The sequence below is a fragment of the Aristolochia californica genome, unplaced genomic scaffold (genome assembly GCF_029961685.1).
Source record: "Aristolochia californica isolate CCGP_79_NKW_82.1479 unplaced genomic scaffold, dmAriCali1.0.hap1 SCAF_11, whole genome shotgun sequence".
Lineage (NCBI taxonomy): Eukaryota > Viridiplantae > Streptophyta > Magnoliopsida > Piperales > Aristolochiaceae > Aristolochia > Aristolochia californica.
Genome location: NW_027181782.1, coordinates 3,162,348 through 3,174,412, shown reverse-complemented (window position 1 = coordinate 3,174,412; position 12,065 = coordinate 3,162,348). Strand labels below are relative to the sequence as shown.

At 38.4% G+C, this 12,065-nt stretch overlaps 1 protein-coding gene across 1 annotated transcript; it reads left to right on the top strand.

Annotated features, from left to right (window-relative positions):
- The first annotated feature begins 5,185 nt into the window (after nt 1-5,185).
- LOC137944578 (1-aminocyclopropane-1-carboxylate oxidase homolog 1-like) lies at nt 5,186-10,825 on the top strand. The gene is made up of 10 exons (XM_068790263.1): nt 5,186-5,223; nt 5,513-5,537; nt 5,731-5,822; nt 5,884-6,002; nt 6,807-6,964; nt 7,703-7,831; nt 8,358-8,416; nt 9,052-9,579; nt 9,929-10,253; nt 10,444-10,825. Exons 1-10 carry the CDS (start codon nt 5,186-5,188, stop codon nt 10,693-10,695), a joined length of 1,725 nt encoding a protein of 574 aa, XP_068646364.1. The 3' UTR covers nt 10,696-10,825.
- The last annotated feature ends 1,240 nt before the right edge of the window (nt 10,826-12,065 follow it).

Below are 12,065 nucleotides of genomic sequence, written 5' to 3'. Positions count from 1 at the left end.
GCTAGCTGAGAAATGAAAAGGTGGATCCTCTGGCACTAGTGGAAGGCAATTTTTTCAAATCAGCTAAGACTTTTGCCACTGCAAATAATTTGTTTGAAAGCTTTATAGGTCACTCTTGTAAATATTTGGCTCCTTGATTCTACTGCCTTAGAGCATATGACAGGTAACAAATACATTTTTCATCTCTTGATCATTCTTCATTTGTTACATCTGTTATTCTGGCTAATCGAGTTGATGGCAAAGGTTAGTTCAAGTGTTATCATCTATATTATTATCTTTTGTACATTATGTTCCTAAATTTTCGATAATTTGTTTTCTATCAATAAAATAATATTTCAATTGAAGTGTTATATGACTTTCTTTTGTCATTTGTAGTCAAATAAAACGATTGGTATGGGTAATGAGAGAAGACCTTTATTATTGTGATATGTTTTCAAGTTTCCACCAAATAGCACTATCTAATTCTATCATTGGCCTCTTTGACTGGGGCATTTGCATGTGGAGAAGTTTTGGCAACTCTTTCCACATTTCTCGTTATGTTCAAGATTTGCCGTGAGTCCTATCAATTAGGCAAACATCAACATTCTTCTTATCCTAGTAGAATTAAATAGTAGAGTCAACCTCCTTTTGATTTAGTGCATCATGGTGTATGGGGTCCATGTTGGATTTCTAGTTTTTTTGGATTGTTTATTATATTGTCATGTTTGTGGATGATTTTAGTAGGGTGTTATGGGTTTATCTTTTGAAAGATATATTTGAAGTTTTTGATGTGCAATTTCATCAATAACTAAATGGGGTAGCAGCAGGGTGGAAGAATAAACACAGAGATATGCTATTAAAGCCATCGATAATTCTAGTTAAGCCACTAATAGTACTAGTCAAGCTCCAGAACCTTGGGAGAGATAAAAAGGAGTTTAGTTTCAGCGGTGTGGATTAATTTTCATAAATTTAAAAAAAGATAGAATAGACATAGCTTGATGTAATTATTGTAAAGCCGAACTAAAAGCACACCTAGCAAAAAATGGAATGTCTACTTTATTTTAGCATTTTGAGGAGGTGCCCAAAAAAGATTTTTTTTTACATTATGTAATAATTATTATCGTCTACACAACGAACTAGTGGAGCTATGAGTCTCATAAATCATATGTTTAATCAAAAGAGACCTAAACTTGTATCACTAAGTGGATTGTGTTAGAGGAACAAACACTGTCTGTGAACACTTCATACAACTATAAATATAGCCTCAAGACATGGCGTAGATCATGCAAGCGTCTTCCTCTTTGATACAATTCGTCCATATATCTCTCTCTTTTCCTCTTCTTTCTCTGCCTTGGTTTATTATCTCCCCTTTCCCAAGAGCTAGAGTTACTCTCTTCTCTCATTCCTTTGAGGTATCTTATGTTTATGTATTGCCACTAGAAATCAATATGGTATCAGAACAGGAAAAGATATGAGATGCAAAAGAAGAAGAAGAAGAAGAAGAAGAATAAAGGGAAACAAAAACAGAGGAGTTTCTTGTTCTTCCTTAAGTCTTCTTTCCAAATTTCTATTTTTCATTGGATGTTAACTCTCTTACCGTATGTTTCATATAGAAAACTATAAACCATTGCAAATATCTTTGAGTCTAGTTTACAAGTAAAAAAGATTTGTTGAAATCAGATTTTTTTAGAAAGATAAATCAACATCTAAAGCAACAAAGGTCAAATAGTAGAAAAGTTTCAAGTGGCAGTAGAAAGCCTCAAGTTTCTGAACAGTTTGAACCAACATTACTGAGAATTTATATTGATAATTATATCTAAAAAGAAAACTATGTGAGTCTAATTTCTATCTCAATAAACCTTTTCTCAATCTGATTTTTCTAGAGAGAGATCCACATTGGAAGAATCAAAAGTTTTGTTGGTATTGTGTTGGATGCGAAAAATTTGAATTTAAGCCGAAAGTACTTAAATTCCTCAAAGTACTTTCACACCCTTAATTCCTCAAAATACTTTCTTCAATTTATTTTTGTTAAAATTACTTCAGAGCAATATCTATATACCCATTACCTAAAAAGTATAGGAGTGCACCCAACATCCAACTTGAGCAAGTCTTTTTATTTTTCACCCAAGAGGTGTTTTCTGTTTGAGTTACCCTTAGAAAGTGAGTAATCTCTTTGTTGTACCTTAAAGCTGAACTATTTTTCTGCCTTTGAAATTGAATGGAGTTTGTTTCAGACTATGACCATTTTGATTGGTGTATGGAGCTTTGTCATATAGCTAGGAGTGAATTTTCTTTTCTCACCATCATGTTGTGCAAGTTGGTTGTCTTAGTAAAGAATAAAGAGATCTCCAATTGAGGGAGAAAGGTAGAAGAAGAAGTACAAGAAATAGGTAACCAATAATGAATAATTTCATGTGTTGTAGTAATCAAATTTTATGTGACTAGAATATCCATGTAAGGGGGAGAAAAGATGAAGACTACCAACAAGATGTAAGCAAGAAAGAAAATGAATCAAATCAAGGCAATCAAAATTTATTTTTCAAGCACAAAAGTTTCTTGACTAAGATCATTTGCAAAGTGAAGTTACAAACACCAGCTTGAGGGGGAGTATTAAAAGACACTCACTTGTGTCAGGTGGCATGACTAATAAATAAGGAGAACTTTTATAGAGATGACATAGAATTGTAATTATACAAGTTGGTTTATGTCCTCTTATACCTTTTTTCCTTTTGAATCATGTAAGCTAAAGGGCATGGTAATCATTGTGATCACCTTCCCACAACTATAAATACAACTTCAAGGCATGGGTAGAGCCTTCAAGTCTCTCTACCTAGGCTCAAATTCGTCCTTACACCTCTCTCTCTTTCCCTCTTCTTTATCTCCTTTGTTTCTTGTGTCCTCTCTCCCGATAATTAGAGTCCCACTCTTCTGTCATTGCCTCAATATCTCTTGTGTTTATGTATTTGCCCTAGAAATCAATAGTTTTAGAGTAGTTTTAGTAGTGGATTTGAGCAACCTTCAATGAAATGATGTAGACATTGAGATCATAGGATAAGAAGTCATTGACTTCACCATAACACATACTTATTGGCTGGCAAACACATTAAAATGAAGAACGAGGAATTAGAGTTTGTGTATGTGGAAGATTTATTAAGGGACATTTTTTTAATGGAAGAAGATGAAGAATGAAAGAGTGAAGGAGATGTGTGAAGCAAAAAGACCCCCATGACTCTAATTACTCTCATCAATTCTTTCTTTAGTTGGTTGATAATTGTTCTTATTTACCTCAAAGTGCAAAGATGATCGATTGTTCAACCCTTTTGGGTATCTCAATATCTAATGTTGTTGTTTGTTAATGGAATAAACACTATTGATGGAGGTGTTTGTTCTTTCTTTTAAGTTTATTGAGTTAATTTACTCCTCTGTGATAACTTACAGTTCAATAATACCAAGTTCATCATAATATTTTATTTATTTATTATTATATATATATTTTTAATTTTTATAGTGTTAAATATAAGTTGAACCCGGCTCGAGCTCAAACTCAAATTCGATAAAAGATTATTGGAATGTCCCTTACCGTGACCGACCGACAATTCCTGAACCTCACAGCCTAAAAAATTCAAGTCTCCTCCATCCAAACCCTATTCTCACTCGTCAGTTACACAGATCAACGAACATGGTGTTAAATTGTATAGCTGTATAGCGTGATCGGAGGAAACTGTATAGCGTGATTGTTTCCTCCGATCCCGTGATTATATTCTTGATTCTATTCCTTGATTTTAGGATCTAAATTGATCCTAAAATCAACTTGTAATGTATTATAAATAGCCTCCTAACGGAGAAGAAGAAATCATCGGAAAACCATTCGTTCAATCTCTGTTATTATTTTTCGGTTCTCTCTGTTTTACATGGTATCAGAGCAGGAGAATTATCCTCTCTTTTCCGTCGCAGAAAGTCGGAGCTAAGTGCTCCTGTAATCGCTGAAGGAGGAAGCCGGAGGAAGGAAAAAAATCCGTCGGAGTTGCAGAAAAAAAACAGAGTTCTGCAACTCCATATTTCGGCTGTCCCGACGCCAAAAGAACGTCGCCGACGCCGACGACGGCACCACCACCTATTTCGACTGAAGCCGATGCTCCTCTGCCGTTGCCGAAGACGAAGGCTGCCGTTGCCGACGACTAAGGCTGTCGTTGCCGAAGACGAAGGCTGTCGTTGCCGAAGACGAAGTGATTTATGTAGTCGAAATCACGTCACCGACGATTGCCGACGACGGCGCCACCACCCTGTTCCGACTGAAGTGACGCTCCGCTGCCGTTGCCGAAGATGACGGTATTTTTTTTTTAAGTTTAGTAACTGTTCATTTATTTTCCTGCTGACCCAGACCGGCGGGTTGACCAAATCGGACCGAACCGGTCTAAACTCTAACCGGATCGGACCAGCACTGGAGCGGACCAGAATTGAATCCGCCCAGATCATACCAAACCGGACCGGCCTGAACCAAACCGGACCGGATTAAAAAAAAAAAAAATTTAGATCAATGGCCACCATTACAGGCGCATCCAACGAACTTATCCCATCACCACAGATTATAGTCCACCAAGATAATTCTGCGTTTCCAACTGGAATTATCCTCGATGAGACCAATTATTCATTATGGTCCCAACTCATGGAGATGCGAATTGGCGCACGCAACAAAGCTGAATACCTCACCGGCGAAACAAAAAAACCAGCATCTAGTGATGCTAATCTTGGAGCATGGATTATTGAAAATCAACGAGTCAAAAGTTGGCTTATTGACTCCATGAGTCCATTGCTCATGCAGCGATTTATTCGCCTCTCCACTGCCAAGGAGATATGGGAAGCAGTATCAAAAACATTCTATGATGGATCCGATGAAACTTGTATATTTGAGCTGAACCAGAGATCTTTTTCTACCAAACAAAATGGTAGACCGTTATCCACGTACTACAATGAACTGGTTGCTATTTTCCAAGAGATTGATCATAGAACTATATCTCAGGAAGGAACAGTCGAAGGGCTAATCCAGTTGCACTCTGCAATGGCTAGGCTTCGGGTTCATATTTTTCTCAGTGAGCTTGACTCCGAATTTGATCAAGTTCGTGGAGAAATTTTGCGAAAAGATCCCAAACTTGATTTGGAGAGTACATATGCATATGTCAGACCCGAATATCAACAGAGACAGACAATGGGGAGCTATCGCCTAGTCTCCGAGAACTCGGCGATGTTGGTCAACCAAAACCGACAAGGATCATCAAACAGTTGGAACCCTTAATCCTCTGGCAAAGGTAACAATCGTGTATGTATTCACTGCGAAAAAAAAGGACATTCACAACACCGATGTTATGAGATTATTGACTATCTGGAGTGGTGGGATTTCTCGAAAAATCCCCGTAACAAGACTGCTAGGAAAGCTATGGTGACATCCATGGAAGAGAATTAGGAGCTACCTATTGCAAATGTTGCCCATCAAGGTATTTTCGATAATGCATTAGTATTTTCTGTACATTCTAAGAATAGACCTTGGATTATTGATACAGGTGCATCTTATCACATGACAAGGGATCCCAGTCAGTTACAATCCATCCTACCTTCTCCACAATCTGTTATTTCAACAGCCAATGGTAGTACCTCTCCTATTACTGGGGAATGATCTGTTATATTATCCAATAATCTGACATTAGATACTGTCCTTGTGGTTCCCTCTCTTGAATATAACCTTTTGTCTGTTAGCCAAATTACTTCCACTCTTGCTTGTACTGTAACTCTTTGGTCCTCATTTTGTGTCTTTCAGGACATTCTAACCCGAAAGATTCTTGGTTATGGTGTTAGACGGGGCAAACTCTACTATTTGGAGTTGACAGAGAACGGGGGATCGAAAATCAGTCAGACAAATCAAGCTAGCAGTGAAGATAATGCTCAAACAACTGTATGGTTATGGCACCGACAATTAGGCCACTTTTCCTTTGGTTATCTTAAGAAATTGCAACCTCAACTTTTTTCAGGTTTGACTGATGTGCATTTTCATTGTGACACATGTGAATTGGCTAAAAGCCACCGTATTACTTATTTCCCGAGTTTGAATAAAAGTTTCGAACCTTTTGCGGTTATTCATTTTGATGTTTGGGGTCCAGCCAAGATTCCCTCTATTTCTAGAGCTCGTTACTTTGTGACATTTATTGATGAATGCACTAGAATGACTTGGGTCTCTCTGCTTATCCACAAAAGTGATGTGTGTCTAGCATTTCAGAAATTCCATACAATGATACATACTCAATACCAAAAGCAGATTCTTGTTTTGCAATCTGACAATGGTACTGAGTTTGTTAATGCTTCTCTCGAAACTTTTCTGACCACTCATGGAATTCGTCACCAAACTTCTTGCACCTATACTCCCCAACAGAATGGATTGGTAGAAAGAAAGAATAGACAACTGTTGGAAGTAGTGCGTGCCTCTCTCTTTGGCATGAACATGCCTCGATTTTATTGGGGTGAAGCTATCACATCTGCTGCCTACCTCATCAATCGAACACCTTCTAGAGTACTTGATTTTCAAACTCTTTTACATAAGCTGCAATCCCTGATTTCAATTCCCCATCTTCCGAATCTTGAACCCCGAATTTTTGGGTGTACCGCTTATGTTCATATCCCAAAGATCTTGCGAAATAAACTTGATCCATGTGCCAAGCGATGTGTATTTGTTGGCTACATTGATCTTCAAAAAGGATATCGGTGTTATGATCCACACACCAACAAGCTCCATGTGACTTTAGATGTTTCCTTCCATGAATCAGTCCCTTATTATTCAGGGGGAGTTTCTTGGACATCTCTTCAGGGGGAGAGTTCAAATGAAGAGAATGTTCCACATGAAACTAACGGAGATGTTGAAAAAGGTGCCGAATTTATTGAGTTAGAAGCGGTGAATGAATTTTTTAAGTGTCATGATGTGCAACAAGACTGTGATTCAGTAATTTCACCTGAAGAACCCCCAGAGTTGCCCCCGTCTGCACCAACAACTGAAGAATCAACCCAGAATGTTCCTCCTCAGGTAAATACGAATCCTGTGTTTGATGAGTCTAATGAAACATGTCTTCCTACAGAAAACATAACCTCTAGATATCCACAAAGATTGAATAGGGGAGTTCCAAAAAAACAGTATGAACCTGATCTTGAAGCCAAGACCAAATACTCAATCAATAACTATGTGTCCTCCCATAGGTTGACTAAATCATATGCATTTACTGTTGATCAATTATCCAGGGTTTCTATTCCTAGTAATGTGCAGGATGCATTAGCTGATCCAAAATGGAAAAAAACGATGAACGAAGAGATGGAGGCTCTACAAAAAAATGCCACTTGGGAACTTGTTCCCCAACCTAATGGAGTAAAAACAATTGGATGTCGATGGGTGTTCACATTGAAACTCAAACCGGATGGAAGCATTGACAGATATAAAGCTCGGCTAGTTGCAAAAGGATATACGCAAAGGTATGGGATAGACTATCAGGATACTTTTGCACCAGTAGTTAAGATCAATACAATTCGTATTCTTATATCTATAGCAGCAAATCGAGACTGGCCTCTGTAACAATTTGACGTTAAAAATGCCTTCCTCAATGGAGACTTAGAAGAAGAAGTCTACATGGAACTACCACCAGGAGTAAAAAGTGGTTCTTTGTCTCAAGGTAAAGTTTGTAAATTGAAGAAGTCATTGTATGGGCTGAAACAGTCACCTAGAGCATGGTTTGAGAGATTCTCGGCGACAATGAAGGAGTTTGGTTATAAACAAAGTAACTCAGATCATACTTTGTTTATAAAACACAAAGAAGGAAAGGTAACAACATTAATTGTATATGTTGATGATATGGTCGTGACAGGAGATGACCCAGGTGAAATGCAAGCTTTACAGGAGTATTTAGCTACTAAATTCGAAGTGAAGGATCTCGGACAACTTAAATATTTTTTGGGGATTGAAGTTGCAAGATCGAAACATGGAGTCTTCCTTTCACAGCGAAAATATGTGTTAGATCTTCTAGCCGAAACCGGAATGCTTGACTGTAAACTAATAGAGACGCCCATGGAAATGCATCATAAACTCGGAATTCTTCCAGATCAAATTCCAACAGACAAAGGGCGTTATCAGCGATTAGTTGGAAGATTAATCTACCTATTACACACAAGGCCCGATGTAGCATATGCAGTAAGCGTTGTGAGCCAGTTCATGCATGCACCAAGTGAAGAACATATGGAAGCAGTCTATCGGATCTTGAGATACTTAAAGAGTGCTCCAGGAAAAGGTTTGTTATTCTCAAAAAATGGTATCTGTAGTATTGAAGGGTTTACAGATTTTGATTGGGCAGGTGATCAGACAAACAGAAGATCCACGTCGGGTTACATTACTTTTGTGGAAGGGAATCTTGTCACTTGGAAAAGCAAAAAACAGAAGGTAGTATCAAGATCAAGTGCTGAAGCTGAATTTCGAGGTATGGCTCATGGTGTATGCGAGTTGTTATGGATACGGAATATACTGAGAGACTTAGGGGTTGAATACGACAAACCTATGAATCTTCACTGTGATAACAAGGCAGCTATCGCAATTGCACAAAATCCAGTTCAACATGATCGCACTAAACATGTTGAAGTTGATCGTCATTTCATCAAAGAGAACCTCGATGCAAAGATTATACAATTCCCCTTTATTCAATCCACGAGTCAGATGGCTGATATGCTCACGAAGGCAGTATCAGGGAAAACATTTCATGGTATAATTGACAAGTTGGGTTTGACTGATATCTATGCACCAACTTGAGGGGGAGTGTTGAAATGTATATAGTTGTATAGCGTGATCGGAGGAAACTGTATAGCGTGATTGTTTCCTCCGATCCTGTGATTATATTCTTGATTCTATTCCTTGATTTTAGGATCTAAATTGATCCTAAAATCAATTTATAATGTATTATAAATAGCCTCCTAACGGAGAAGAAGAAATCATCGAAAACCATTCGTTCAATCTCTGTTATTATTTTTCGGTTCTCTCTATTTTACACATAGCAGTCGCTGGAGCTGCCGAAATACCATCCGAGATTCCCCCCACTATGACCGACTTAGGAGTTGGAAGTCCTTCGACGAAACAAAGCTTGGCGTAAAAGGCTTAGTAGGTGCTGGGGTGACCAATATTCCTAGATTTTTCATTCTGCCTTCGGAAGATTTGAGAAACAATCACGCACCAAGTCCAGTCCAAAAAGGAATCCCAATCGTAGACCTGGACAGGGTCGGACAAGAGGACCGGCGGAAGGAGATTGTGAAGGAAATCCGAGGGGTTTTGGAGACATGGGGGTTCTTCAAGGTGATCAATCATGGTATTCCGCAGAGGGTTCTGGATGAGATGATCCAAGGAGTGAGAAGGTTCAACGAAGAATCCGAGGAGAAGGTGGCGTTCTACTCGAGAGACCCGGACAAAAGGGTTAAATTCTACAGTAATTTTGATCTATATCAAGCGAAAGCTGCGAATTGGAGAGATACCCTCTCGTGCCTCGTGGCTCCCGATTTTAAAGGCCCAGAAGAATTGCCAGAAACCTGCAGGTATGCTTCTCCACCTTTGAATTGTTATCCATGGTGGATTTCCAGACGAGCATTTACGGGCTGTGAAATTAAAACTAAATAAATAAACTTCGCGAATCGTTTTGAAAGCAAAATTTCCCGTCCAGAAATCAATCTTGACTGGTGAACATCAATTTCGACAGCGACATATGCAGCCCCCACCAAAACCAGATAAGATTTTGCTTCCAATCCTCTTTCTCGTCTTATCTTTTCATTCCGCCACTTACCGGACTACGAGTTTTAGATTTTTTTCTTTTTTTCGTGGAGAGACATTTTCAGACCCTGTTTCAGCATACCAGAACTCAACCAATGAAGCTTGTTCAATATACAGAGACATATTAATGGAGTACTCGGAGTATGTGAAGAGAGTTGGCGATACCATCTTTGCTTTACTATCGGAAGTTCTCGGCCTAAGACCTAACTATTTCGACGACATGGGCTGCATGGATGGGCATCTTCTTCTCTCTCACTACTATCCGGCTTGCCCAGAGCCGGAAATCACAATCGGCACCAGCAAGCACTCGGACTCCGGCTTCCTCACTCTTCTCCTCCAAGACGAAATAGGTGGGCTACAGGTCCTTCAACAAGATCGTGAGTGGGTTGATGTGCCTCCGGTTCGTGGAGCTCTGGTAGTGAATATTGCTGATCTTCTGCAGGTATTAGCTAGAGCCAGTTAAGCTCTTGTGAGGTTAACTTAGAAGCACTGTGTTTGAAATCTTACGATTTCCCTCATCATAGCCAATGAAAAGATTATGAGTCCTCCATAGAGGATCAGTTCAGATTGATTTGCCTAGGTTATACTTGGTTTTCTATAACGTACAATAATGTTCATTTGTTTTTATGCAGCTTGTTACAAATGACAAGTTCAAGAGTGTGGTGCACAGAGTAAAGGCTCAGAAAGTTGGGCCTAGGATATCTATTGCTTGCTTCTTCACTACACACACGTACCCTTCAAATAAACTATTTGGTCCCATCAAGGAGTTGCTATCTGAAGAGAATCCTCCAAAATATAGAGAAGTGACAACAAGGGATTACTTGATGCACTACTATGCACTTGGACTCGGTGGGGAGCCTGCATTAAACCATTTCAGGCTTTGAAGTCTCAATACTCTTATTAGTATGGGAGTTTTCAAATCATAAATTTTGTTGTATTTATTTATATGATGTATCAGCCTATCTTTGTCTAAAAGTTTGTTTGCAAAAAGTTAAGAATGTCAAGTTTTGATCACCACAGGTTAATACCATTTTGCTTTTTCATTCCTTGAGTAACAACAGATTGGTTGATGGTTATTTTTTATGGGTTAGTGGGTTTGGTGGGTTTGTGGAAGATAAGTGTGTCTCATGTTTGGAGTCTAAAGGACTAGATTGGAGATGAGTTTTGGGACTTTTTAAGATTGGTTGGTGGTTATTTTTTATGGGTTAGTGGGTTTTTGGAAGATAAGATTGGAGATGAGTTTTGCGATTTTTGAAGTCAGATTTCAGATTTTTAACAAATGATTCATCGGTTAGCTTAGCATAGATGGATCATCCAAAGAGGGGTTTACCCAGATCAAATCCCCAATCTTTCACCCAAACACTATTAGTGATACAAAGTTGAGGAAACAACATGTTGAGTTGGATGTTGGAAGGTGTTTGCATGGGTTTGGGGCTAGAGAATGAAATTGTTCATGCCAAGATGTCATCTAGTGTTGACATACCCACGCTTATCACTGCCTGTGCACAAATTTTACGAACTGAGACTATAGTAACCAAAGGTAGTAATTTGGTTCAACAAGCTCCTGCTCGAGATAATTTTGCTTTATTTACATCTTCAAGTCTTTGACCGTTGGAGGCTTCTTGACGATAAGGAGGTGGTAGAAGAAGTAGAGGTGGAGGTAATGACAAAGATGGTGGTAAAGATGTGTAGTAGAGATAAAAGAACTTGGTATCACTGTGAGAAGCTTGAACATATAACTAAACATTGTTGACTGAGAGGCTCACTAAACTGGCAATGACCAGCAATAGTATGGTTGGAGTTTTCAGATCATTCAAAAGGTGATGGTAATTTTGTTGATGAGTTATCCAAGCTAGCTGAGAAATGAAAAGGTGGATCATCTGGCACTAGTGGAAGGCAATTTTTTCAAATGAGCTAAGACTTTTGCCACTGCAAATAATTTGTTTGAAAGCTTTATAGGTCACTCTTGTAAATATTTGGGTCCTTGATTCTACTGCCTTAGAGCATATGACAGGTAACAAATACATTTTTCATCTCTTGATCATTCTTCATTTGTTACATCTGTTATTCTGGCTAATCGAGTTGATGACAAAGGTTAGTTCAAGTGTTATCATCTATATTATTATCTTTTGTACATTATGTTCCTAAATTTTCGATAATTTGTTTTCTATCAATAAAATAATATTTCAATTGAAGTGTTATATGACTTTCTTTTGTCATTTGTAGTCAAATAAGACGATTGGTATGGGTAATG

Bases quoted from the DNA above. Each gene is read 5' to 3' on its own strand.
- LOC137944578 (XM_068790263.1), top strand. From the start codon at position 5,186: ATGGGGAGCTATCGCCTAGTCTCCGAGAACTCGGCGAT. The intron at 9,580-9,928 runs GTATGCTTCTCC...TTCAATATACAG, and splicing joins GAATTGCCAGAAACCTGCAG to AGACATATTAATGGAGTACT. The intron at 10,254-10,443 runs GTATTAGCTAGA...GTTTTTATGCAG, and splicing joins ATATTGCTGATCTTCTGCAG to CTTGTTACAAATGACAAGTT.